Source organism: Mustela putorius, unplaced genomic scaffold (assembly GCF_011764305.1).
Source record: "Mustela putorius furo isolate JIRA1106 unplaced genomic scaffold, ASM1176430v1.1 tig00003909_pilon_pilon_pilon, whole genome shotgun sequence".
NCBI classification, from domain to species: Eukaryota; Metazoa; Chordata; class Mammalia; order Carnivora; family Mustelidae; genus Mustela; species Mustela putorius.
Window position 1 is genome coordinate 32,331,920 of NW_025422057.1, and position 27,945 is coordinate 32,359,864.

A 27,945-nucleotide genomic window follows, 5' to 3' on the forward strand; every position below is an offset into this window, starting at 1 on the left:
TCATTGGGTACCAAGCTTTCAACTTCATTTATACAAAACGCAGCAATGGATCTCTTCATACTTCTGGTGATATGTCTTTCTTGTTTGATTCCTCTCTTTCTGTGGAATTGTAACCATGCCAGAGGGAAGCTGCCGCCTGGCCCGACTCCTCTCCCAATCATTGGAAATATTCTACAGATAAATACTAAGAATGTCAGCAAATCCCTAAGGAAGGCAAGTATGATTACTTTTCTTCCAGTTGTTTGCACTTACAACCCTATAACTAAATAAAATGTCCCAGACACCATGTTTTAAGGAAATGGTTTGAACGGGATGTATCAGTTGGATACCCAGATATGACTGTAAGTGGTATATAGCTGGAAAGCTTCCAGAAGGGATTGAGAGCCATGAGATTATTGCTGAAATTGCCAAAGAAGGAATTCCCTGTCCATTTTGTGACCAGGTCTCCTTTTTAGTAATTATTCTTTGGTAAACTCTAATGGCAGTGAAATTGCTTTCAGTTAAAAAAAAAAAAGTTCTAAAGATTTACACAGTCACGACACTAGAAGTTTCCTAAGAGCACACATTGATTTAAGTCTAGGAAATAATTCAAGTTTCCAAAATTTTCAGCTTCTATTATATTTGCTCAATGAGTGAGTGAGTAACTACTTTATTCTTGGCTATTTATATAGCAACAGCTCTCTAAATCTTGAAGGAATTGTCTGAAATATGTCTTCCCTAAGATAGCTAGTGATGAGAACACACCCTCTAGAAGCTTCTTTCTGTGTTTTGGGCTGTGGGTTCAAAGGCATTATGTTAGCACCCCAGCTTGTCCACTTGTAAACTCACAGCATTGGGCAAATTTTTAAAATCTCCCTGAGCCTTAGTTTACATTTCTTTAAAATGTGAATAATAATTGTATTTTTCACATGGTCCTTGAGTATATCATATACTGAACAATTTACTGAATGTCTACTTTGTATTAGGCACTCCATTAGATGCTGGGGATTTTCAATGGTGAATGAAAAAAAGAAGACTCTAGCATTATGGAATTTATAGTCTAGATGGAAGACATGTATTTGTTAAGTAATCATGCAAGTGAGTGTGTGATTACAAACCACGTAAGAGGGACCCCGTAGCAAGAGGCCATGCGTTTTGGAGGAGCAGGGATGGGAGGAACAGTCAGCAAAGGGTTCTCTGAGGAAGTGAAGCTGGAGCTGAGATCTAAAGAATGACCAGGCACTCATCAGAAAAAATACAGATGTAAGTATGTTCTAGGCTGTTTGGATCTGGAAGAGAATTACTTGTTGGTGTCTCTGAAGTAGGACCAGTTTGCTTATAGACCAGAGAGTAAATAAAAACATGGTGTGGGATGAGATTGGAGAAGTAAGTAGGGGCCAGAGCATGTGGGTCTTTCAAGGCTTTTAAGAATATTAGTTTTGGGGCACCTGGGTGGCTCGGTGGGTTGAGTCTCTGCCTTTGGCTCGGGTCATGATCTTGGAATCCTGGAATCAGGCCCCACATTGGGATCTCTGCTCGGTGGGGAGCCTGCTTCTCCCTCTCTCTCTGCCTGCCTTTCTGCCTCCTGTGATCTCTCTCCCTCTGTCAAATAAATAAATAAAACATTAAAAAATATATTAGTTTTTAGAGCTTCCTGGGAGCTCAGTTGTTTAAGCATCTGACTCTCAATCTCAGCTCAGGTCTTGATCTCAGGTTGTGAGTTCAAGCCCTGTCTTGGGCACCATGCTGGGTTTGGAGGCTACTTTAAAAAAATAATTTAAAAAAATATATCTTTAGCCCAAAAGCCATGCGATTCCATTAATGTGCTTAAAAAGGACTCTCATGTTAGCATTTGCCCTGTGAAAAGATCACTCTGGTTGTTTTACGGAAAATGACTTGTAAGGCAGCAGGAGGACTCACACTTTGGGTAAGTTGAAAGAGTGTAGGTCCTACATCATTTAGGATACCAAATAAGTTGCCATGACAGAAAGATCTCAATAACACAGTGGCTTAAAGAAGACAGGAGCTTATTTCTATCTTACAGAATGTATAGAGGCTGCCTGTCCTCCTTGAGGTCATCCAGAGAACCAGGTTTTCTTAGTCTTGTAGTTTAGCATCCTGGCACCTAGGCTATTGTTCATATGTGCATGGACACAGTGGGGCTATCTCCATGCTGTCGTTTCCGTCCATGGGTAGGGGGAAGGGATGGAGGGCAAGCATTTACCATTTACCAGTACCAGCAAGCATTTACCATTTACCAGTACCATTTACCTGTACTGTAGGATTTGCAAACATCATTTCTGTTAATAGCAGTTCATGCAGACTTTGTCACATAGCCACACAGGGAAGTGGGGAAATGTCAGTGATTACATCATCAGGTTCTTCTTCTTTTTTTTTAATCTGTTTGATAGAGATCACAAGTAGGCAGAGAGGGGGAAGCAGGCTCCCCACTGAGCAGAGAGCCCGATGTGGGGCTCGATCCCGGGACCCCTGGATTGTGACCTGAGCCGAAGGCAGAGGCTTTAACCCAGTGAGCCACCCAGGCGCCCCTGCATCATCAGGTTCTTATGTACTATTAAAATCTAGAACTCTTGTGTGCTAAAAAACATGTGGGAGGTGGATAATGAGGGATGATTATGAGTCTGCACAGGGGGCAAGAGCAGGAACTCCCCTTAAACAGTACAAGAACCCACCATTGTAACTATAGGAAGGAAGAGAAATTTGGTGCAATTACAGGTGTGCCGGGCAAAAGTTAATAAAATAATATGAATAAAATCCATAATATAGCCCCTGTCACATAGGAGGAGCTGAATAAAGATGAACTGTGGATGAGGATCATAATAGTCGCAATGTTACTAATAATAGAATGATACTTACCACTAATGTGATTTATTAAATTACTAGTTCCACAAGTTGAAAGCTTTTATAATGGTTGAGTGCATATTAAAATATCTCTTCGGTAAGATTAAAACTATTTCTCTCACTTGTCCACATTCCTTGTTTTGAAATTCTACTACTCTTGCACCTGTTCCTTTCCCAGCTAGCAGAGAGTTACGGCCCTGTGTTCACTGTGTATTTCGGCATGAAGCCCACGGTGGTGTTATATGGACATGAAGCAGTGAAGGAAGCCCTGATTGATCGGAGTGAGGAGTTTTCTGGCAGAGGCAGTTTCCCAGTGGTGGACTTCATCACCCGGGGATTAGGTATGCGTCAGTTTGGGGAATGTTTGTGGGTTTGTAAGTTGTGAAGACTCCAAACAGGCCAAGGGATTGAGAAATTGTAAGTATTTAGAGAAATTTATGAAAACCGCCAAATTCCAACATTTTTCTATAGAGGATCATTAATCCATATTGTAGATAATGAAGGGGACACACAATGTCTCCATGAAATACTAGAGCCAGTGGAAGCAAATCATCTCACTGTCAACGTTCCATGAATTTGTGTCCACTTTAAATTATGCCCAGTTAACTTAAGTGGGTAGGAGAAGAATCAATGAAACAAGATGGGATCGGGAGGGAGACAAACCATAAGTGACTCTTAATCTCACAAAACAAACTTAGGGTTACTGGGGGGAGGGGGGTTGGGAGAAGGGGGGTGGGGTTATGGACATTGGGGAGGGTATGTGCTATGGTGAGTGCTGTGAAGTGTGTAAACCTGGCGATTCACAGACCTGTACCCCTGGGGATAAAAATATATGTTTATAAAAAATTAAAAATTAAAAAAAATTATGCCCAGTTAAGATAATGCTCATTTCAGTTAAGATAGTAAGAGACTGGGAGAAATAAGGAGGGAGGAAAATGACTCCGTTATCCTAGTCAGCAAACATTTTGCTTTCTGGCCTGAGTCATGGTTGCCAAGAGACTATTTTAAGAAAGTTCCATAGTGTGCATGGAGCCAACATAGGTTTGAAATATTTCTACCCTTGCCTTCAATCTTTTATTCTTCTTTAAAAAAAAAAAAAGCATAAGAAATATTTGAATACAATGAGATACAAAGCATAAAGCACAAATGCGCTCTGAGATGATTACAGGAAAATGCACGGTAAGTATATATGGATTGCAAGTGATCTTAGAAAAAGCTTTTTAAACTAAAGTAGTTGAACTGTCTTCCATTTGTTCTGGGGTTGGCCCTAGGGTCTCCAGTCCTCTGGTGGGTCACTGGGTTTCTGCAAAAAGAGATAAGACCTGAATGGGTCACTTCCTCTTCTACCTTGTTCTTTAAAATCTGTATGGACAAGTTTCCTATGAAAATTACTTTTTCTCCTGATCTTGTCATGGCTCCAGGAGTCTGATTGAACTTCCTTGGTGTTAAGACCATGTTTCATGGAAAAGAGTTAACAAACAGAGGGCAAATGTGACAATGAGGAGGAAGAGCTTATCATGAACTTTTTTCCAGTGCACGAATGCTCTCTCCTTCTCTTGAGAAGCAACTCATTTTGTTGCCTCTCCCACAATTCATGTACAATGTGCAAAAACCAGCCCTGAAATGTCACCTACGGCATGAACTCACCATGATCTATTACCTGTGTGAGCACAGAGCAAGCATTTTGCCTCGTTGACCATCAGTAAAATGGGGACAAAATCCTTGGTTCACAGAATTATTCCAAGATTTGAAGGAGCTAACAGATGTGGAAGAGCTGAGTAATACATCAAACCAGAGTCCTGACAGACACTAGGTTAACAGGAGGGGGGCACAGCAGGGCTCATTGGAAAGTTCTGTTGCCGACACCACCCTATTCACATCCCTGCCTAAGTGTGATGATCCTTTTCTGAAATACTGACTCTCAGTTGGAATTCATGGTGATGGAGGTCATTCTTTTCTCTCTCTCTCTCTTTTTCTCTCTTTTTCTGATAGGAGTTGTTTTCAGCAGTGGAGAAACATGGAAGCAAACCCGGCGTTTTTCCCTCACAGTTTTGCGGAATATGGGCATGGGAAAGAGGACTATCGAAGACAGAATTCAAGAGGAAGCCTTGTGTCTGGTGGAAGCGTTAAAAAAAACCAATGGTGTGTATTTCTTTATGTAACGAGCAGTACTCGTTTGGGGAGACTCTGCTATTTCAGATAGGCGACAGAGAGATCTGATGCCTGCAGCGCAACAAAAGTTGCTTTTTTTGCTCACGTAACAGTAGTAAGAGGGGAAGTGGTTGGCGTAACAGCTGTTGCAGGCACTAGGGTGATAGGAACCCTGATATCTTTCTTCAACACCTGGCTTCCTGGGTCACCCAGATTTCTTTCCGTTTGCGTGGTAGCAGAAGGAGCAAAGAACAATCAAAAGAGCAAATTGGGTTTTCAGTAGGCCAGTATGGCAATGGCTCACCAAACTTCTTTCACATTCCATGGGCTCTACCACGGGACTGCACCCACTCTAAGAGGCACTGGGCAATGTGGGTGTCTGTGTGCATAGGAAAATGGGGAGAACGTGGGTTTTGGTAATGAACTAGTAGTTTTGGCCATAATATCTGAAACATGAAGTAATTTCCAATGTATGTCACGTCATTATGCTGTCACTTTTGTATATGTGTGTATCTCATGCAGGACTGGCAGGGGAGGTGGAAGAGAAAGGGGGTGGGCAGGACACTTGTCAGGGAAGGAGGAAGATCAGGATCATAAGATCTATGTGGTTCCCTGAACCTCAGTATTTCAATATTTCCAAATAAATAATACTGTTTTCTGTATGGAGAACTGCCATCATGTTTCATATATATGCATATATACATACATATGTATTTTTTAGAGAGAGAGAGTGGTGGGGAGAGGCAGAGAGAGAGTCTTAAGCAGGCTCCACCCTCAGCATGGAGCCTGATGCGGGGCTTGATCCAACGAACCTGAGATCATGACCGGAGCTGAAATCAAGAGTCAGATGCTAAACTGACTGAGCCACCCAGATGCCCCTGCCATTGTGGGTTTTTTGGGTTTTTTTTTAGATTTCATTTATTTACTTGACAGAGATCAAAAGTAGGCAGAAAGGCAGGCAGAGACAGGGGGGTGGTGGAGCCTGATGTGGGGCTCAAACCCAGGACCCTGAGACCATGACCTGAGCCGAAAGCAGAGGCCTTAACCCACCGAGCCACCCAGGTGCCCCAATGTTTTTTTAACTCAAGTTATGTATTGTCCAGATAGTTTGTACCTCCGCTTTTTTTTTTTTTTGCTGCTATTAATATAAAAATTGCAATTATTACAAATACTTGCATGATTTTTGTTTCTTCCTTGGAATAAGTTATGACAGTGAATATCATTTAGACTTTTGATGTGTATTACGGAGGAGTGGTTGGGAGACCTGGCAGAAGAAAGGATATAAACATGTATTTTTGTAAACTTTCAATTTAATATACTAAATATTTCACGTTTAATTTATGCTTATCAAGAACATTATAATAGATTGCTACAGTATTCCACTATTTGGATGCCCGTGACCTGTGGCCACCCTAATTCTGCCTGATCCTGCCAAGCTATGGGGCCCTCGACTCTTGGGTAACCCATCTCACCACTGGGTAACTCTGACTATTGGAAGGTTCTTTCGTATGTTGAGCAGAACATCTTTCCTTCAAAATTCCACTTTTTGATCCCTGCTACATTTTTTTTTCCCCCTTTTGGAGCAACAGTGTTGTAACAGTCACCTCACTGAGATAAGATGTATTTCCCACCCCAAATCTGGTTTAGATGTTTTATTTTGTTGTTATTCCTATGTTATCTTCTTTTTTAAAATTATTTTGTATTATGTCATGTTAGTCACCGCATAGTACATCAGTTTTTGATGTAGTGATCCATGATTTATTATTTGTCAAGACTGATTGTACCATACACACCCCATTTGGATGTAAAAAGTTTATGATTCACAAAATGAGGCTTTCTTTAGAGGGTGGGGCAGCTCCTAAGCAGATGAAGAAACAGCTTGAGGAGGAGGCCTGGGTGGCTCAATTGGGTGGCTAAGCTTCTGTCTTCAGCTCAGGTCATGATCCCAGGGTCCTGGGATGGAGCCCCGTGTAAAGCTCCTTGCTCAGCGAGGACCCTGCTTATCCACCTCTCTGCCCCTTATCCTGCTCGTGCTGTCTTTCTCTCACTCTGCTCTATCAAATAAACAAAATCTTAAAACATACAAACAAACAACTTGAGAGAGCAGGGAAAGGCACTGGCTTAATGACTCTGTGGTGGTTAAGGGATGGGGTAGAGAATGAGTTCCTGTGTGCGGATCAGTGCTTATAGAGCTTAAATGTCCTGCTTCCAAAGGAAGGACCCTTGAGGTTTTTTATCAGCATTTTCCAGTTGTGACTAGAAGAAGAAGAGGTGAGGTTCCAAAGTTGTCAACAGCCAAACGTCCAAGCATGGAGTCATGTTTTATATTATATATAGGGAACCTGGTTCCAATACGATAATGTATTTTTTCAAAGATCCAAGTGGAACTCCAGTTTCTTTCATGATTGTTCTCTTCTACAAGAAGAGTACACACAGCTTTTTTTAACTATGTTTTATAAAATAACAGTTTCAAGTCTTTCCAGTCTCCTGATCTTCTGAGGCTGCTTAGCTTCCTGCAGGCATCGTGAAGAAATAGTCACACTGAGAGCTGAACTTTATACCTTTAAAGGTATTTTTTTAATTTTTATTTTTTTTTATTTCTTTTCAGTGTTCCAGAATTCATTGTTTATGGAACACAACCAGTGCTCCATGCAATCCGTGCCCTCCCCCTTTCAAGATATTTTTAAGTGACCTCCTTCTTGTGAATTATGTTGTGGCTCTTATTTGAAGAAGAATGTAAACACTTAGATAACACTTAGAGAAATTAAAAAATGAACTGGATTAGACAGCTTTGTTTAGGGAACAATACATCTTTGGCACACTGGGTTTACAGTGAAGATGAAATATCCAGGGAATCCCTCTATTTAAAAGAATCCCAGCAGTCAACCCTTCTCAGTCATTTAAGAATTTTTTTTAAATTTTTATTTATTTTTAAAATTTATTTCTAGTGTTCCAGACTGTCAACTTCAGATTTATATGAAAATTGTGCTCTAACTTTTAACTTCTATCGTTTTAGCATCTCCCTGTGATCCTACTTTTCTTCTGGGCTGTGCTCCCTGCAATGTCATCTGCTCCATTATTTTCCAGAATCGTTTTGAGTATGGCGATAAAACATTGTTAACCTTGATAGAGTATTTTCACGAAAACCTCCTAATTTCAAGCACCCCCTGGATACAGGTAAATGGGAAAATAAGTTTTTTAAATGGGAAATAAGTTTTTAGCTAACCTACTGCTCATGCTTACCTCACTCACCCCTTTGTCCGGTTTGCAAATGGATAAAGTCATGTTTATCAAACTATCATTTGAAACCAATTAGTTATCAAATCAATTTAGTGTGGTGAAATGAAATTTACAACATGAAATAGAGTGGGGCGCCTGAGTGGCTTATACTCAAAACATCCGACTGGTGATTTTGGCTCAGGTCATGATCCCAGATGCGTGGGCTCAAGTCCCTTATCAGGGTGGGAGTTCAGCAGGGAGTTTGCTTGAGATTTTCTCTTTCTCTCTCTCCCTCCCCAATATGCTCACTCGCTCTCTCTCTCTAAAATAAATATTTAAAAATTATTTTAAGAACTGTAAAATATAGTAGTAGAGAAATGTAGGACAGTGCATCAGTTATAGCAAGGTATTTTTCTGAGAAACCATTTTATGTCCATAGATGAAGAGGGTGATGATGTAAAATGTATTTTTCACTATGGTACAGTGTCAGAACACATTAGTAACCTACAATGTATGATCATTAAGAGCTACAAGTATGTGTGGACCATGAGGTCATGATGTGTGCCACCTGGAAAGGACACTAGAGAACAAGGAGTCTGTCATTTTTTGGAACAAGAAACTGTCACCCAGAGATATTAAGCATATTTTTCAAAGACAAGGAATTCCTAGCCAAGACAAAGAACGAGCTAGACCTAGAATCTAGATTTCTGTAGATTTGTATCTCTAGATACAATCTATGGGCCCGAAAATTGCTTCGGTGCCTACCAAGGGCATTAAATCATGAGGTACTCTCTGAAGTTGAGTCTATAAACTCTAGGACTGGCTTTGGGCAGACGAAGAAGGGCAATATGCACATTCCTGAGGGTATAAAATCCCTAACTAACCTAAGTAATTTGGACATTTCTTTAATCTTTCTAATGTAGTCTCTTCGTTACAAAAAAAGGGTGGGAGCCCTGTAAACTTTTTAGGTAACTCTGTAGAAATGCGTGTAGGTAAACTGGAATGAACACTACATTCTAGCCTTATTTGTAGACTGATGTCTTACAATGGTTGACCTTTCTGAACCTCAGTATTCTCCTTCGGGAAAAGATGGTGTGCTCCTGGATTCCTCCATAGGGTTATGGCTAGGAAATCATTTAGGTGGTTTTGAAATTGCTTTGTGGCTGGTGCATACGGTAACTTTGGACATCTTGACAGTTCCCTCTCCTTCAAATCCAAGTGTATTCTGTTGTAGGAAGCATGTTTTACTCACCTTTATCTACTCAGCATACAACTAAGTGTCTGGTACATCACATGGGCCCGTACAACTTTGCTGAGTGAATTAATGAATGATTCTTTCCTCTTTCAGCTCTACAATGCTTTCCCTCTTTTAATACATTACCTTCCAGGAAGTCATCATGTGTTATTTAAAAACATTGCTAAACAATTTGAGTTTATTAAGGAAAAAATAAAAGAACACCAAGAATCCCTGGACTTCAGTAACCCTCGGGACTTTATTGATTACTTCCTGATCAAAATAGAAAAGGTATTAAAAAAAAAATTAAAAAAAAAAATAGAAAAGGTATAATCTGACCCTTTATCTTTGTGGGTGGTGTGATTCCCACTGAAACTGGGATATTAAAACAAATGACCCTTCCTAAAGATGTATTAATTGCCTGTCTTACCTCTTGTTTGTGCAAACCACATTGGGTATCTTGAGATATTTCTCAATCCCCAGTGAAAATTGCTTTGCAGGTTTTACATTTATAGTATTAAAGCTGGTTCCTTATTTGGGGACATTTTGAAATATACGCTCACACACATTCAACATTAATGATACACAACATATCATCCTTCATCAGAAAAGTCCAGCGATGGGAAGATGTAACAAATGAGGGAACAGAGGAATAGACAGGAATCTACAAAGGCTTACCTTTGGAAAGGCACTCTAGGAAGTCTCCACAAATGAGGCTTCTTCACAGAAGAAATTCTAGCTTAGATGAACAGAGACAACAATGAGAATGAGAAGTGCTGTGATCACAAGGGTGGAATTTTCAGAGAGTTGATCTTGATTGTAATTGAGGCACTGTCATGGGTGTAATGACTGAAGAGTTGGGAATAGTGATGCATTTTGGGGGGGGTGTTTCTGAAGGGTTGAATAAAAATATTAGACATTAGATGCAATAGATGCTAGAATTGACAGTGAGTAGCAGTGAGGACCTGATAAAAATTATGTTTCAAAGAAATGGTAGAGCCACTGATCAACATAGAGGATGAGAAAGTGAAGAATCAGAAAGGTTCATAACTCTGGTTATATTTTAATTGTTGGACAGAACCCTAACAGCTATCTAACTCGGCCTTCAGCCGTAGCACTCACACCAAATAACAATGTCATACTGAGTTACCTCTGAGGCTCTTTTATTTATCAAGTAATTGTAACACATCATTTCTAGGAAAGACACAATAAACAGCCCGAATTTACCATGGACAACCTGATCATTACCATATGGGATTTGTTTAGTGCAGGAACAGAGACAACAAGCACCACCCTGAGATATGGACTCCTGATGCTGCTGAAGTACCCGGAAGTCACAGGTATGGTCACAGGTGTTGGGCGGGGTGCAATTCCAGGTAGAAATTGGCAGGTGACACTGACAACTATCCCACTCTTTACCTGCCCAGACAATGCACAGAAAAAATTTTCCTTTATTTGTACATCTTCCTGTCACTGGATAAATTAAATTCGAAGTAGTTAATAGCACAAAAAGATAATGAAACATTTAAACAGCAGCAGAGATTTGAGGGGCAGAGCTCACTGCTTGCCCTGCTGTGATGGAACGTCCCTGATTTGCATTGGGACAGGTGCAATAAGCAGAGTTGTCGTAGGATCTAGAAGAACCGGCCTTCGGCTTTCTCTAGAAGGATGTCACTTGATATGTCTTCCACATCCAGATAAATGCATTTTTGTCATAAGATATTTCTACTCAAATGCATTTTCAGTGTGAGGATTGACTCAGTGAAAATGACGGTCTGTCTTCATCAAAGAGATTCTGTCCCTAAATAAAAAAGGTTACATACAAATATATTCTTTTCAAATATACCCATTTAGACAAAGAAATTCTTCCTCACAAATACAATTTCTCTGCAAATGCAACCTTCCCAATTTTCTTCCTCTTCTTTTTTGAGTGCTCGTCAAAGGATTATTTCCTTCACTACTGAATCATGTTCTGTGCTTTGGCATACTGAGACACTTTTTTTTTTAATTTTTTCTTGTTTAATTTCTTTTTGGTGTACCAGAATTCATTGTTTATGTACCATACCCAGTGCTCCATGCAATACATGCCCTCCAAAATACCCACCACCTGGCTCCCCTAACCTCCCACCGCCCGCCCCTTCAAAACCCTCAGATTGTTTTTCAGAGTCCATAGTCTCTCACGGTTCATCTCCCCTTCTCAACTCCCTTCTCCTCTCCATCTCCCCATGTCTTCCATGTTATTCCTTATGCTCCACAAATAAGCAAAACCATATGATAATTGACTCTTTCTGCTTGACTTATTTCACTCGGCATAATCTCTCCCAATCCCATCCATGTTGATACAAAAGTTGGGTATTCATCCTTTCTGATGGAGGCATAATACTCCATAGTGTATATGGACCACATCTTCCTTATCCATTTGTCCGTTGAAGGGCATCTTGGTTCTTTCCACAGTTTGGCAACCGTGGCCATTGCTGCTATAAACATTGGGGTACAGATGGCCCTTCTTTTCACTACATCTGTATCTTTGGGGTAAATACCCAGTAGTACAATTGCAGGGTCATAGGGAAGCGACACTTTAAAAAAAAAATGGGGGTGCCTGGGTGGCTCAGTGGGTTGAGCCACTGCCTTCGGCTTGGGTCGTGATCTCAGGGTCCTGGGATCAAGCCCCGCATCGGGCTCTCTGCTCAGCGGGGAGCCTGCTTCCCTCTCTCTCTGCCTGCCTCTCCGTCTACTTGTGATTTCTCTCTGTCAAATAAATAAATAAAATCTTTTTTAAAAATTATTTATTTATTTATTTATTTGGCAGAGAGAGAGAGAGAGATCACAAATAGGCAGAGAGGCAGGCAGAGAGAGAGGGGGAAGCAGAGACACTTTTAATACAATTAAATCTCAGGAAGCTTATCTCCGTGATGTCAGCACTAGATCATTCTCCTTTGTTTCGAGTCCTCCTGCCCTCCCAGTCCAAGTAAGAAGTACTTCCCAAATGGTGCAAGCTAGAAGTACAGCTTTGAAATCCCTTTGCTGTCACATACTATGGGATCTAATGGCACTGTGTTTCCTTCACTTGACACAGACTCTTTCAGCCAAATAACTTCCCTCTTATTAAGATCTATATTGATTATGACTCCGGATACCATATGACATTTTTCTCCAGACCTGTAAATCTTGTCTACATGGCAAAAATCCTTTCGGTGTCCTCGTCCCCCAATGCTTCCATGTTAATTTTTTCTTGCATCATATCCATTTGTATATTCTTTTTCTTCCCATTTTCATTCCTTACTGGGGCATTCTCTAAGCATTCTGATTATTTAAGGAAGTTCCTAACCACTTTGCATAATCACTGTCTTCTAGATAAAAATCCAGCTTCTCAACTTGAAAAGGTGAAGTTTAAAACTTCTCTAAAATTCCCAAGTCTTCCTGATAGCTATCAAACCGCAGATTATCACATGTTCCCTTAACAAAGACACATTCTAAATGTTTATTTTAACTAATGAACAGTCCTACTAAAACTGCATATTATTAACATGATACATTTTACAAATAAGGGGAAAATATAATTCGCTAACCCAAATTACTTTCAGTGATCTTATTCAGTTGATAAGATTGTGGGTTTGAGAATAAGAAAGACCATGAGAGACTGTGGACTCTGAGAAACAAACTGAGGGTTTTAGAGGGGAGGGGGTTGGGGGGTGGGTGAGCCTGGTGGTGGGTATTAAGGAGGGCACGTATTGCATGGAGCACTGGGTGTGGTACATAAACAATGAATCTTGGAACACTGCATCAAAAGGAAATGATGTATTTTAGGGGCGCCTGGGTGGCTCAGTGGGTTAAGCCTCTGCCTTCGGCTCAGGTCATGATCTCAGGGTCCTGGGATGGAGCTCCACATGGGGCTCCCTGCTCCCTGCCTCCTTCCTTCCCCTCCCCTGCCTGCCTCTCTGCCTACTTGTGATCTCTCTCTGTGTGTCAAATAAATAAATAAAATATTTTTAAAAAACAACAACAAATGATGTATTTTATGGTGACTAACATAACACAATTTTAAAAATGAAAAAAAAAGACCACATTTCTTTAAGAAATACATTTACTTTTATGGACCTGTTTTCTTATTTTTAAGGCACATAAAATAATACCCAACACATAGAAATTTTTGAGGAATTATAAAGTAATGTAATACATTGTACAGCATGCCTGTCATGTTTCACATCCTAAAAAAATGTTAACTTCTGGGTCCTGTGTGCTGAGTCCAACATCTTATTCAGTTCTATCTATCTATCTATTTATTTATTTGACACAGAGAGAGATCATAAGTAGGCAGAGAGGCAGGAAAAGAGAGAGGAGGAAGCAGGCAGAGATCCTGATGCGGGGCTTGATCCCAGGACACTGAGACCATGACCTGAGCCGAAGGCGGAGGGTTAACCCACTGAGCCACCCAGGCGCCCCTCAGTTGTTCTATTTATTAAGCATTTATTGCCCTGCATAGTTTTAGCCTCTTGGAATATACATTTTTTTTAAAGATTTTATTTGAGAGAGAGCAAACGATACAGAGAGAGAACATGATGGGGGTAAGGGGCAGAGGGAGAAGCAGGCTTTCTGTGGAGGAGAATCCTGATGTGGGGTTCAATCTCTGGACTCCGCGATCATCACTTAACAGATTAAGCCACCCCGGCACCTGGAACTTACACATTTAAAACAAAAACGGGCCTACACAAAGTGGTCAAACAGCATGGTCTATAGTGAGCTTTCAAGACCCCAGATCCCTGGGTTTATCAAACAAAGCACACAAAATAGAGAATCAGAGTTGAATCTCATAGTACAATTATGTTTTCTATGTACATATCTTAACATCTCTAATGAGATTCCAATTTGACTAGGAAACAAATTTCTGCCCCTTAAGAAAGTAGCCATATGTGATTTTCCCCCCAGTCTCCTTCTGGAGACTACAGAAGGAGAGTCTTTTCCTGTAGCCATGTATAAAGATCACATCAAGGGGCACCTGGGTGGCTCAGTCAGTTACACATCGATTCTTGGTTTCTGCTCAAGTTTTGATCTCCGGGTTGTGAGACTGGGTCTCCCATCAGGCGCCACGCTCAACTTGGAGTCCGCTTTTGGTTCTCTCCTCCCTCTGTCCCCCCTCCCCAATCTCTCTCTTTAAAGTTAATAAAATCTTTCAACAACAAGGTAAAAGGTCAGATCAAATGACTTTTCCATTTCATAGAAATTCTGATTCCTATCCTGCAGCTCAAGTCCAGGAAGAGATTCACCGTGTGGTTGGCAGACACCGGAGCCCCTGCATGCAGGACAGGAGCCGCATGCCCTACACAGACGCTGTGGTGCACGAGATCCAGAGATACATTGATCTCGTCCCCAACAGTCTCCCACATGCAGTGACTCAGGACATTAAGTTCAGAGAATACCTTATTCCCAAGGTGAGAGAGATTTCATCTCTACTACTCCTTAAGAATTTTATTTTTTTTAATTTTTAATTTTTTATTTACACATTTGTTTTGTTTTGTTTTGAGAGAGAAAGCAAGAGGGGAGGAGCAGAGGGAGAAGGACAGAGAATCTCAAGAAGGCACCATGTCCAGCCCAGTCCCATCCAGGGGTTCCCTCTCATCAGGCATCACGAAAGTAGGATTATAGATTACCTACCCATCTATAGGTATGACACAGTCAGAGACCAGGCATCGTACCCTCTGACCACATGCTGCTTTCTTTTTACTTTGTTGATGCAATTTTATATATCATAGTGCTTGGACTCCCATGGGATTTTCTTCATAGTATTCATTGCCAAGACTGCTTATTGCCTATGTTCTTCTAAGATTTTTGTGGTTTTAGGTCTTATGTTCAATTATTTAATTCATTTTGAGTTCATTTTTTATGTCTCTTGTTAAGATAGGATTTAGTTTCTCCAACACCATTTATTGAAGAGATTGTCTTTTCTTGGTTGTATATCTTGGCACCTTTGTTAAAAATTAATTGGCCCCTATGCATGGGTTTATTCCTGGGTCCTGTATTCTTTTCATTGATCTATGCATCTGTTTTTATACCAATATCATGCTGTTTTAATGACTGTAGCTTTGTCATACAGTTTGAAATGAGGAAGTGTGATGCCTCCAGCTTTGTTCTTTCTCTATATTGCTTTGACTCTTTAGGACTTTTGTCATTCTCCACAGATTTTAGGATTGTTTATTCCATTTCTGTTAAAATGCCACAGGAATCTTGATAAGGATTACATTGAATCTATAGATGGCTTTGGCTGGTATAGATATTATAACAATATTAATTTTCGTAAACCATGGGCACAGAATATCTTTCCATTTGTTATGTGTCTTCTTCCATTTCTTTCATCAGTGTCATAGTTTTCAGTGTACAGATCTTTCATCTCTTTGGTTAAATTTATTGCTAGGGTTTTTTTATACCAATGTGAATGGGTTGTTTTTCTTAATTCTTTTAGAGTTCATTATTAGTTTCACATTAAAAATGTAACAGATATTTGTATTTTCATTTTTATCCTGAATTAATTTATTCTAACAGTTTGAGTGGAGTGTAAATTTTAAAAATTTACAATATCATGTCATCTTCAAATAGTGACGGTTCTGCTTCCTTTCCTATTTGAGTGCCTTTTCTTTTTCTTGCCAAATGTTTGGACTAGGACCTCTAGTACTATGTTGAATAAAAGTGGTGAGAGTGGGCATCTTTTTTTTGTTTCTGATGTAGAGGAAAAGCTGAAGCTTTTCTCCATTGAGAATGATGTTAGTTGTGGACTTATCATAGATGGCCTTTATCATATATGGCCTTTATGATGTCAAGGTACATTCCCTCTATATGTACTTTGTTGAGCATTTTTATCATAAATTAATGTTGACTTTTGTCAGATGCTTTTTTCTGCATCTACTGAGATGATTGTATGATTTTTAGCCTTCATTTTTTAATGTACATCACAATGATTTGTGGATGTTGAACCATCCTTGCATCCCTGGAATAAATCCGACTTGATTATGGGATATAATCCTTTTACTGTACTGTACAATTCAGTTTGTGAAGATTTTTATTGAGAACTTTTTACATCTTCATCAAGATATTGGCCTTTAATTTTCTTTTCTTGTGGTATCCTTGGGTGGTTTTGGAATTAGAATTATGCTGCCCTCACAAAATGAATTTGGAAGTGTTCCCTTCTCTTCTATTTTTACTCGATCCCAGGATCTGGAGATCATGACCTGAGCTAAAAGCAGAGGCTTGGAGCACCTGGGTGGCTCAGTGGGTTAAAGCCTCTGCCTTCCGCTCAGGGCATGATCTCAGGGTCCTGGGATCGAGCCCCCCATCCGGCTCTCTGCTCAGCAGGGAGCCTGCTTCCTCCTGTCTCTCTCTGCCTGCCTCTCTGCCTGCTTGTGATTTCTGTGAAATAAATAAAATCTTTTTTAACAAAAAATAAATAAAAACAGAGGCTTAACTAACAGAGCCACCCAAGCATCCTTTATTGAGCATTTTACCCTGTGGTAATTTTTTTTTTTTTTTTTTTTTAAGAGAGACCATGCAAGAGCAGGAGAACTGGGCAGGGAGGGAGAGAGAAATTTTTTTTTACAGATTTTACTTATTTATGTACTTATTTATTTATTTAGAGCATACAACCAGGGGAAGGGGTAGGGGGAAAGGGAGAGAGAATCAAGCAGACTTCACACTGAGCATGGAGCCCGATGTGGGGCTTGATCTCACCACTCTGAGATCGTGACCTGAGCCAAAATCTAGAGTCAGATGACCAACTGACTGAGTCACCCAGGCATCCCTAGCATGCAGTCATCTTTGTGCAAAAGTATTTCATATATTATCTCATTTTATGTTTGCAATGAACTAGTGCTGATGTATCCTTTACATTTTACTAGTAATGAAAATGAGCCACGGAAGTGTTACACAACTGGCCTATCATCACAGAGCTTAATTTAATAGAAAGATTTAATTGATTTTGAAAACTAAACTCCAAATCATCGTGTTATACTGCATCCATGAGTTTAGGTAGACCCTATTCAAAACTAGAAAAGCTCTCTCGTTTCCACAAGAAATTGCAATAATTCAATTGAAACAGCACAACTGAAGAAGGGGATACTTATCTGTTCTCATCTTTTAAAAAAAATTATTTTAAGTAAGTTCTACACCCAGTGTGGGGCTTGAAGCGATGATCCCAAGTTCAAAAGTCACATGCTCTATTGATTGAGCCAGCCAGGCACCAATTAGTTTGTCATTTTGATGGGAAGGTGAAGGTTTCAAGAATATAGCCACTCAAGTAGATCTTTGAAGACCTTATCCTGTGTTCCAAAGACAATGAGCTGGATTTTCAGGGGCATCAGCTCCTTTTAGACAATACTGCAATTTGGGGTGCCTGGGTGGCTCAGGAGGTTAAGCCTCTGCCTTCGGCTCAGGTAATGATCTCAGGGTTTGGAGATCGAGCCCCACATCGGGCTCTCTGCTCAGCGGGGAGTCTGCTTCCTGCTTCCTGCTTCCTGCCCCCCGCCCCCGCCTGCCTCTCTACCTACTTGTGATCTCTGTCAAATAAATACATAAAATCTTAAAAAAAAAATACTGCAATTTATCTGTCAAGAACAATGCACTCCAGGGAGTTCCTTTAATTTTCTGAAAAAGCAAGTGCTAGTATCAGGCTCCAAACTGAAGAGAGTGACTTGGGCATCCGTTAGCAATACCTTGGACTGACATTAAAGGATTTAGAACCTGTTACAGTAGGTCATTTGTTTGTTCTGAAATAAGGAGTAAATATGGTTTTTTTTTAAAGATTTTATTTATTTATTTGACAGACAGAGATCACAAGTAGGCAGAGAGGCAAGCAGAGAGAGAAGGGGAAGCAGGCTTTCCATTGAGCAGAAAGCCCAATGCAGAGCTCTATCCCAGGACCCTGGGTTCATGACCCGAACTGAAGGCAGAGGCTTAACCCACTGAGCCACCCAGGTGCCCCAATATGTTCTTTTTATACCTCTTTCCTCATCTATAAAACAAAAGGATTTCATGCTCCATGACATTCATTATAATCCAGTTTATCTGTTTTCCTTCACATCAGGGCACAACCATATTAACATCTCTGACTTCCGTCCTGCACGATGACAAAGAGTTTTCCAACCCAGATCGCTTTGATCCTGGCCACTTCCTGGATGAAAGTGGCAACTTTAAGAAGAGTGACTACTTCGTGCCCTTCTCTGCAGGCAAGCAAGCTTCACTGTTATCTCTACATCAGGGGTCAGGGAGATGAGGAAGGGCTTTGCATGGAGACTACTCTGGGCTGAACAGATTGTCATTTGTATGAGGCTAGGGGCATCACTCCCAAAGCCCAGGTTATTTCTCATTGGATTGGAGGCTTCCCTTGCCAAGACTGGCCCCAGAACCTACCACTGAGAGTCCTAAGAAGGAGTAGGGAGTAGAGTAGGTAGAGAGAGGGTAAGGGGAATTTGAGTATCTCCCTTCACTTTTTCAGGGTCCTGGGGAGAAACAGGTGACACACTCAACAAGTCATTCCAAAATGACTAAATCTAGATCATATTTGAATTTTCTAGTCTGTTTGGGGATTCGTGATTAGTTAGTAAGCTTGTGGCTAATTTTAAAAATTTACTTTGTATTTATTTTCAGTATAACAGTATTCATTATTTTTGCACCACACCCAGTGCTCCATGCAATCCGTGCCCTCTCTAACACCCACCACCTGGTACCCCAACCTCCCACCCACCCCACCCCCGTCCCTTCAAAACCCTAGGGTTGTTTTTCAGAGTCCATAGTGTCTCATGGTTCACCTCCCCTTCCAACTGTGGCTAATTTTTGAGTATTTAATGATGAGACTGTTTTTCAGAGATGTGGGCTTAGGATTAAGGTATAATAGACCAGCATGCATCGGCCGGAAGATGTTCCCTTCGTAGGTTGGAAGGGATGAGGGAAGAAGGGCATTACTGGAAGCCCAGTAGAACTTGAGGAAAGAAAGAGTGGATGCTTCAACAGGAGGTGTGTCTGTAGCAGAGGCATACAGCCACTGTCTAAACTGTAGCCTGGCAGGAGGGAATAGATCCTCTGGCTTTGTCGGTAGCTAATGCTCTGAATTTATTCAGAACCCAGAAGGGAACTAACTTCTTGCTTTATGCAGTCCACAGAAATCTGCTTCCTGAGCATAGAGTAGACATAAAAGACAAACCCAAAATGGAGCTGGAAGGAGGGAAAAATGGAGAATATGCAGGAGAAATATCCACATTCTAGACATTTAGACACATTTAGAATATCCACATTCTAAAGGAGAAATGGGGGGAAAGGGGAGGGTGAAGGGCCTTTCCTGCAGAAGTAATTGAAACAGAGGCAAAAATGGGAGATTTGTTTCCGACTGAATATAGAAGAAACATAAATATCAAGCAACCCTTGCTATTGTGGTCTCAGGATTATGGACCATACCAAGAGGATCTCAAAGCAGGATACCTACTGAACTACTCCTTATCTTTCTTCCTCTGTGCTGGGCCTATTACTGCATAATGAGACTCCTTGAGATTTCTGTTCAAGTCACAGGGCTTGCCGACCTGCTTTGCTCTGACACTGTGGGTATCATTACAAGATCTGAGGCCTTACCTTAGGAGCTTATGTTCCAGAATGTGAGACAGATGATTCAGTAAAATTTCATCTGAAATGTGCTGTTTTTGAAGCATTAGCGAGTGTTGTCACAAAGAGATGAACAAGTGAGTTATATACTCTGAGCACATCAAAGAAGTTTACATAGAAGAAATGACCTCTGAGGTGGCCCTAGAAGGATGTGGGAAGTATCAACCAGCAGAGCAAAGACGAAGGCTATTTCAGTTGCGGAATGACTGGAATCTAGATCACATTTGAAATTGCCAGTATGTCAGGGGATCAGGGATTAGTTAGTAGGTTTGTGGCCAATTTGTAATATTTCTTTTTTTCCTGACCCCTTAGTTCAGGATGACGTATATACCTTGTTTGCCCGACTCTCTTTGGAATTTCTGGGTCTATGTGAATTACTCCGTACGTAGGAAATGAAATTTGATTTCCTTCTGTTAATTTGTCTGGTGTCAGTCTGCTCCTTAGACCAGCCACAGGCACCTTGAAGGGGACAGGAAATTCTTGTTCCCAACAAGGTGTGTCAGCTGGACACTGCTCGCCCCACACATTGCTGTAGCTGAGAGATCCTTGGGACATCTGACAGCTGGCACAAGGTAAGATTTGCTACCACGCTGGGCTCTCAGAATCTCTGTCCGCAGGGTCTGATGGAGTGGGAATGGCAGCAGTCCTTTCTCTCTCTAAATTTACATTAGCAGGAGAGAACTCTCGTTCAACTAGTTCCTTGGGCCAAGTGACTCTTGGTACATTTGGTAGGGTCTTTTTTCTAACATTTCTCTTTCCTCCCCAGAGAGGATCTTTGTTTTCCTTTGTGTCCTTTATGTTTGTCATACAAACTTTGCTCCAGGTTAATGGGCACATGGGGGTGTGTGGCTTAACGACATCTTGGAAGCCTGAGCGGCAAAACTGGCAGACACCGGTAGAACACTTAAAAGCTGTTAGTACTAGGATGCCTGACCAAGTAGGGTTGAACTTGGAACTTGGGGTTCCAAGTCTCTGTCTGGCCACGCCAGCTCTCAAGTGTGTTAGTGGTTGAGAGGTCCGGCCCATAGGAACCGTAGTCGCGGCAGCCACCGTTTCTTGTCGGTTCCGGGAAGTCCCATTCCTGCCTGCCCAGCATCCCAGATCAGCAGGTCTGTGACCGGAGGCCTCTCACTTTTTGCAGTGAACTGTTACTAGTGTTACTGATATTCTTTAGACTGGCAAATTGAGGAATAGCTTTGCCACTTATGAAACACGTGTTTTTTCACAGTACACTCCTTCAGTAAGGCACAAATCAGGTTTACTAACTGACCCAAACTTCCCTTTAGTTTCTCTGTAAATAAGACAAAAGGAGAGAAACCTGTATTCGGTACTTAATGTTTCATTGTTTTATCTTATCTGGAAATGATCTAGATAATTCAATGAATTCAGCTTAACATTGAACTTAGCAAAATTTTTAAAAATCCAAGTTACCAAAGATTTTGGGAGCTCTTTAAATGTTTCCCCACATATGATCTCACAGTCGTGGGATCGAGCCCCTTGTTGGGCTCCGACCTCGGGGGGGGTCTGCTTCAGATTCTCTCTCCCCACTTGCATTCTTGCCCACTCTAAAATAATAAAATCTTTAAAAAAACAAAAATTATAAAAGTTCACCTACATACCTTTTTATCTTATTTACACTTATTTATGTATTCTGAATAGTCTACCTACAAAATTTTATGAGGCATTAGACAAAGTAAGCCATTTTAACTTTTTTTCTATCAAAGTTTGTAAGAGAGTGCATGAATTTATGTGACTTCCAGTAAACACAGGCAGAATACAAGTTTTATATTTAATCCGGATAACTCCAAGGATTTTATTTATTTATTCATGAGGGAGAGAGAGCGGCCAAGGAAGAAGCAGATTCCTCAAGGAGCAGGAAGCCCAGTGTGGGACTCAGTCCCAGGACCCCAGGATCATGACCTGAGCCGAAGGCAGACGGTTAACATTAACCATTTGAGGGGCACCTGGGTGGCTCAGTGGGTTAAAGCCTCTGCCTTCAGCTCAGGTCATGATCCCAGGGGCCTGGGATCAAGTCCCACATGGGGTTCTCTGCTTGGCAGGGAGCCTGTTTCCCCCTCTCTCTCTTCCTGCCTCTCTGCCTACTTGTGATCTCTGTCTGTCAAATAAATAAAATCTTAAAAAAAAAAAAAAAAAAGAGAAAGCCCAATCCTTAGGAGTGCTTGCCTTCAACTAAATGGTGCTCTTTTATAAATTAATTTTGGCAATACCAGCTGGAAGTAGAGAAAATACATCACATTTGCAATATGGGATACATACACACAAACAAGATAAAAAATATTCTTACAGCTTTTATTTTTATTAATATATGTGGACAGGCCAGTAGAGCCTCAATTTTCAAATGTTTCCCTCTTTTTCTTTTTTTAATGAAAAAATTCTCCCTGAAGTGTGTGTCTAAAGAATGGTTCTTATATCCTAGAGATGATAGGATAGAAAATTTATTTCACAAAGTCAGAGAAAGCTCCAAGTTTCTTCCAAGTCTGGACATAAGAGGGATTTAAACAGTTTATGCTCTGAAAAGGCCTTTTCCCACACCACTACCCCTTTTTTATTTTTTTTGGTGACTGTGTGCTGTGTTCAAAGATGTTAGATTCATAAATTCAGGGGGCATCTGAGTGGTTCAGTCAGTGTCCGGCTCTTCATGTTGGCCCATGTCATGACCTGAGAGTTGTGCAGTTGAGCTCTGCACTGGGAGTGGAGCCTACTTAAGATTCTCTCTCCCTCTCTCCCTCTGCTCCTGCCCTCCCCCCACTCTCTTAAAAAAGAGAGAAAGAGGAGCGCCTGGGTGGCTCAGTGGGTTAAAGCCTCTGCCTTCAGCTTGGGTCATGATCCCAGGGTCCTGGGATCGAGCCCCACATCAGGCTGTCTGCTTTGCAGGGATCCTGCTTCCTCTTCTCTCTCTGCCTGCCGCTCTGCCTACTTGTGATCTCTGTCTGTCAAATAAATAAATAAAATCTTTTTTAATAAAAAAAAAAAAGAGAGAGAAAGATTTATAATTTCAAGGGATGGAAAAATAATGTAAAAGAAAATTTTATTTCTAGAGTTTCAGGGTACTTGCTATTTAAAATTTATCTTTTTTTTTTTTTTTAAGTACTGGACAGTCATGTTCCAAATCCTGATCTTTTATAGTATCTACAAATATTTTGAGAGGAATAGGCAGAGTTTGGGGATTGGTAGACAGGTTGGCTTAGACTTGTTTCTGGAGCTGGATTTCTGGTTTTGTAGAGCTTTGGAAGGCAAAGACAGTCATTTAGAAACAGTTCCCCCAAAGAACTGGATTATAGCGTGAATATCAAGGGACTGGCCCACCTTTTTAACTAAATTTGCTTTTATATTATATTTTATATTATATAAAATATAGATTTTTAATTAAAATGGGAAACAAAAGATTCATGACTTTGTAAAGTCTGTATAAAGCATTCTAACAAAGGCTTTCTGTCTGGGTACACAATTTAATCTGGGCTCTGTTAGCCCCCGAATATTGGCCTTTCCCTCATCATTTATAGGTGGGCCTGGGAGAAATTTGGGTCATGTTTCCTCTCTGAAGGGGGGTTGTGACTAGTGATTAATCTTTTAAATTTCTCTCTGAATTTGGCAGAATGCTTTGAAAGTAGACGTTAAAGGGGCTTTGTAATTTAAAAGATCTGCTGCTGTCCAGGAGACACACATTTTTTTTTCAGTTAATTTTTACTTTATTAAAAGTTACATTTTAAAGAATAAGATTGGATAAGATTTCTATTTAAACTATCTGAAATTATTTAACAATTTTAGAAGGCATAATCAAAATTGGCAAATACTGTTCATATATACTCTGAGACACACTTTCTTTTGCGGTGTGGGCCTGGGATACATCAGCCAACTGCCATGCCTGAAGCTGGCAGAGCCTGGTCACAAAGCCCTGGAAGGTAGGAGCAAATTGAGCCTTACTGCTTTAGTTAAATTCACTTCCTGGCGTTCAGCCTTTACATGAGCAACCTGTATACTTTGAACTAGAGATGAGACTACAGTGCTCTATGTAAATCCTAAAAGGAAAGGAAAGTTAAAATAGGGCAGATGAGGCTGGATTTTAGGAGAAATTTATGTTGGATGTAGACATTTATTTCTAATTTCTGATCTTTCATCTTGTCAAGGGAGTCCCTGAGGGTGGCATTAGGCTAGGACATTTGAGAGCCACTCTCTATTAAGAACGTTTTCCTTGGGGCGCCTGGGTGGCTCAGTGGGTTAAAGCCTCTGCCTTCAGCTCAGGTCATGATCCCAGGAGCCCCACATCGGGTCCTCTGCTCAGCAGGGAGCCTGATTCCCTTCTTGCCTCTCTGCCTCCTTGTGATATCTCTCTCTCTCTCTCTCTCTCTCTCTGTCAAATAAATAAATAAATAAAATCTTAAAAAAAAAAAAAAAGAACATTTTCCTTTGGGGTGCCTGGGTGGCTGATTCGGTTAAGTGTCTGCCTTTGGCTCAGGTCATGATCTCAGGATCCTGGGACTGAGCCTCATGTTGGGTTCCCTTTTCAGTGGGGAGTCTGCTTCTCCCTCCCACACTCCCTCTGCCCCTCCTGACCCAGCTCCTGCCGTCTCTCTCTCAAATAAGTAAAATCTTTTTCTTTTTTTTAAACAAAGTTTTCTTCATTTTACATTTATTAGCCAGCTTAAAGGATACATCATCAGACCACTGATGAGTAGGATCTGTTATGAGCAACTCTAATTAATAAGCCTTTTAATGCCTGAGGCATCCAGAGAGAGAGCACAGATGATGCAGCCCTCAAGATCCAAACGTTGACTCCCATAGTTAGACTAAGAAAGCAGAAGGCCTTCATTGCTGGTCTCCAGTGAAATCGTGAGCTGCCTCTCATCCCAGACTCAATCATCTGTGATACCGGGCATGTGCTCCTGTAATGGCACTTTCTAGCACTAAGAAACAAAGTTTGGGAATAGCAAGGTTCCAGTGGGCTGGGACTTCTCATGACAAACATCCTTGAGAGTTGGTATGGTCAGAGAGAGAGAGACTCAGATCCCCAGTCTTGTAGACTGGCCTCCAAAGTGCACCCTGATAAATGCATCCTCCGGATGGTAGATACCAAAAAGAATATTCTCACTGGTCACAAAGCCAAGCTCCTGGGACACAGAACAAGAAAAAAAGGAAAGTCTTACCTGGTTTTCTTCTGGCTAAACATTGGGTCTCTTGGAAACACACAAACACCTAAGAGATGTGCCACAGGCAGATGTTGGCCATTGTACATTTTTCAGTGTACCTCATTGCACAGAAGTTTTCTTGAGGTTGACCTCAAGTGGTGACCAAAAGTCAGTCTCACCTGTGCTGTGACCACCTTATCACAGGAGCCTTCTTGAGGTGGCGAGCGCTCTCACAGCTTTTCAGTGTTCCACCTGAAGCTTTGGTTTCCTTAGCAACAGCCTTTAACCTACAGCAAAGTTTATCTAAACAGGTGCCAGTCTGATGAGAACCATGAACTCACGAGTCTCTGGGACTGGCTCAAACAGCAGGCCTATAGGGCCTCTGCCTGTTTTCTGTGTGATGGTAATTCCTTTTTATGATAAATGATACAAAGGCACAAAGGAGGGATGCCTGCGTGGCTCAGTTGGTTAAGCCTCTGCCTTTGGCTCAGGTCATGATCCTGAGGTCCTGGGATTGGGTCCCGCATTGGGCTCCCTGCTCAGCTCCTTTTCCCTCCGCCTGCTGCTCCCCTGCTTGAGTGCTCTCTCTCTCTCTCTCTCTATCTATCTATCTGACAAATAAAATCTTTAAAAAAATTAATCAACAAAGGCGAAAGACCTCTGGTTCATCGTTTCCTCCCAAGAAAGTTCCCTACCAAAATTACCAAGAGTTGCTAAACCTAAGGAAGTAGTTCCATGAGCATTTTTTCCTGCTAATCTAAATGTAGAAAGAGAAAAAGGACTCACCATTCTTGTTCCATCAGACTCCTCAGATTCCAGGAGACAGACATGGTCGGAAATCTTACCTTCTGCGGGCTGTCTGTCAGACGTCCCAAGGATCTCCAGCTGCAGCCCTGTCTGTGGCAGGCAGTATCCAGTGTGTTAAAGCTGCTGCCAACTAGGCCAGCTGTCCAGGAGGAGGAATTTTCCTCTGCCTTTCAAGATACTTCCTAGCTGGACTAAAAATCAAATTGATGAAAGACAGAGAAAGAAGAGAAAATCAAACTTAGTTTCACAGGTATGGGCGATCCACAGACATACAAAATTCCAAAGACAGGCAACATGGGTTGTGGTCCACATCCTGAGCTAAAGAGGGGAGCGGTGGTCTGAGGATTCACAGGGGGAGAAAGACCATTAGCAGGAAGGTGAGAGGTTGCCCTGTTATGTCAGTAAGTTTCATACATAAAGAATAGTCTGCTAAATGCTCTCTTCCTGGTGCAGGCAGGCAGTCGAAGGAGAGGTGGGGAGATTTTCCGGAATCTGCTGGGGTTTGATTGCTTTTAATTCAAAATAATCTTTATGCCAACGTGGCCCATCTTGGGACAAGCTGCCCTTGCCCCTACGCACACACAGAAAAATGTGTACCGAGGAAGTAAAGGAAACCACATTTCTGTGTAGATACAAGAAGCCATGGGTTGATTAGTCTATGAATATATTAATCTTCTCAATCCATATGTATTTAAGCCCCTCTGTGTGCTAACTCAGAAACAGAATTAAAGGAATATTGATTTATATGTTGTTTTTAGGAAAGAGAGCTTGTGTTGGAGAAGGCCTGGCCCGCATGGAGCTCTTTTTACTACTGACCAACATTTTACAGCATTTCACCTTGAAACCTCTGGTTAATCCAAAGGACATTGACACCACCCCCATTGTCAATGGGTTGGGCAGTGCACCGCCCGTCTTTAAGCTCTGTTTCGTCCCAGTCTGAAGAAAGGCCAGGCTGCCAGATGGCAGAGCCACACTCTGGCCTCACCTGAATATGCCAGATCCTTTCTGTCCTGTGTGTTAGCCACTGTCCACCTCTCCTTTCACATCAGGGAGGGCATTCCTGACCTTGTCTCTTCTCATTGTCTTCATCCTTTAAAATTCAGTTCAAATTTGCCCGCATGAAACAAAACTCAGTCTTAGCTTCCAATTAAATTGTGTACCCAATCCTGAGATCTTATGCTGTATCTCATCTGCCGTATGTACCACGGTAAGACACCTTATTCATATCATATTTTCTTCTATTAAAAATTATCCCACAAGTTAAAAGAATTTTTAAAAATATATGATATTCACTCATTTCTAACCCCTATGTCTTGATAGTATGGCATGTGTAATTTTTGGTTTTTTTCCCAGTGGTTATTAAAAAATAAATGTGTGTGGTACACGTTTGTGTAGGGATGCACGTGTAAGTATGTACATGCAGTGAGAAAACAGGATGGTAATTCCAGCCAGAGGCAATAACATGTATTTGTTGGTCTCTCTAAGGATGCCCTTCCTGTTTTCCCTTACTGGTTAAACACACAGTTGGAGACACATACATACACAGACATAGACAAAGAAGGCAAAGAAGAGGGAAAGATAATATGTATATATGGTTTTATTCAAATACAGAAATATGTGTTTTATGTATATGTGTTGCACGTATAAATAAATAAATAAATTTCTCTATGATATACCTATGATTTATGGTGACATTCATGTAATAACATTATAGAAATAATAACATTATGGATATTTTTACAAGTAGTATAAACATAATGCCCTGTTGCATGGCTACAATAATTTTAAAAATTGTCTTCTTGGGGCACCTGGGTGGCTCAGTGGGTTAAGTCTCTGCCTTCGGCTCAGGTCATGATCTCAGGGTCCTGGGATCGAGTCCCGCATCGGGCTCTCTGCTCAGCGGGGAGTCTG

General features: G+C 41.1%; 1 protein-coding gene across 3 annotated transcripts; it reads left to right on the plus strand.

Annotated features, from left to right (window-relative positions):
- Positions 1–27,885, plus strand: LOC101687589 (cytochrome P450 2C21). 3 transcript variants are annotated; one of them, XM_004749629.2, is made up of 9 exons: positions 1–213; positions 3,020–3,182; positions 4,834–4,983; positions 8,009–8,169; positions 9,560–9,736; positions 10,644–10,785; positions 14,687–14,874; positions 18,513–18,654; positions 26,793–27,885. In XM_004749629.2, the coding sequence occupies exons 1-9, from the start codon at positions 46–48 to the stop codon at positions 26,972–26,974; spliced, it is 1,473 nt and encodes a 490-aa protein (XP_004749686.1). In that variant the 5' UTR covers positions 1–45; the 3' UTR covers positions 26,975–27,885. The 3 variants fall into 3 exon arrangements, with proteins under 3 accessions (XP_004749686.1, XP_012910176.1, XP_004749688.1); XM_013054722.2 differs by lacking the exon at positions 26,793–27,885 and adding an exon at positions 14,970–15,107 and having other exon boundaries at positions 18,513–18,648; XM_004749631.2 differs by lacking the exon at positions 9,560–9,736.
- The last annotated feature ends 60 nt before the right edge of the window (positions 27,886–27,945 follow it).

Excerpts from the sequence above, each read along its gene's own strand:
- LOC101687589 (XM_004749629.2), top strand. The coding sequence starts at position 46 with ATGGATCTCTTCATACTTCTGGTGATATGTCTTTCTTGTTTGATTCCT. Across the intron at positions 3,183-4,833 it reads CTTCATCACCCGGGGATTAG|GAGTTGTTTTCAGCAGTGGA; the intron begins GTATGCGTCAGT and ends TTTTTCTGATAG. Across the intron at positions 8,170-9,559 it reads CAAGCACCCCCTGGATACAG|CTCTACAATGCTTTCCCTCT; the intron begins GTAAATGGGAAA and ends TTCCTCTTTCAG.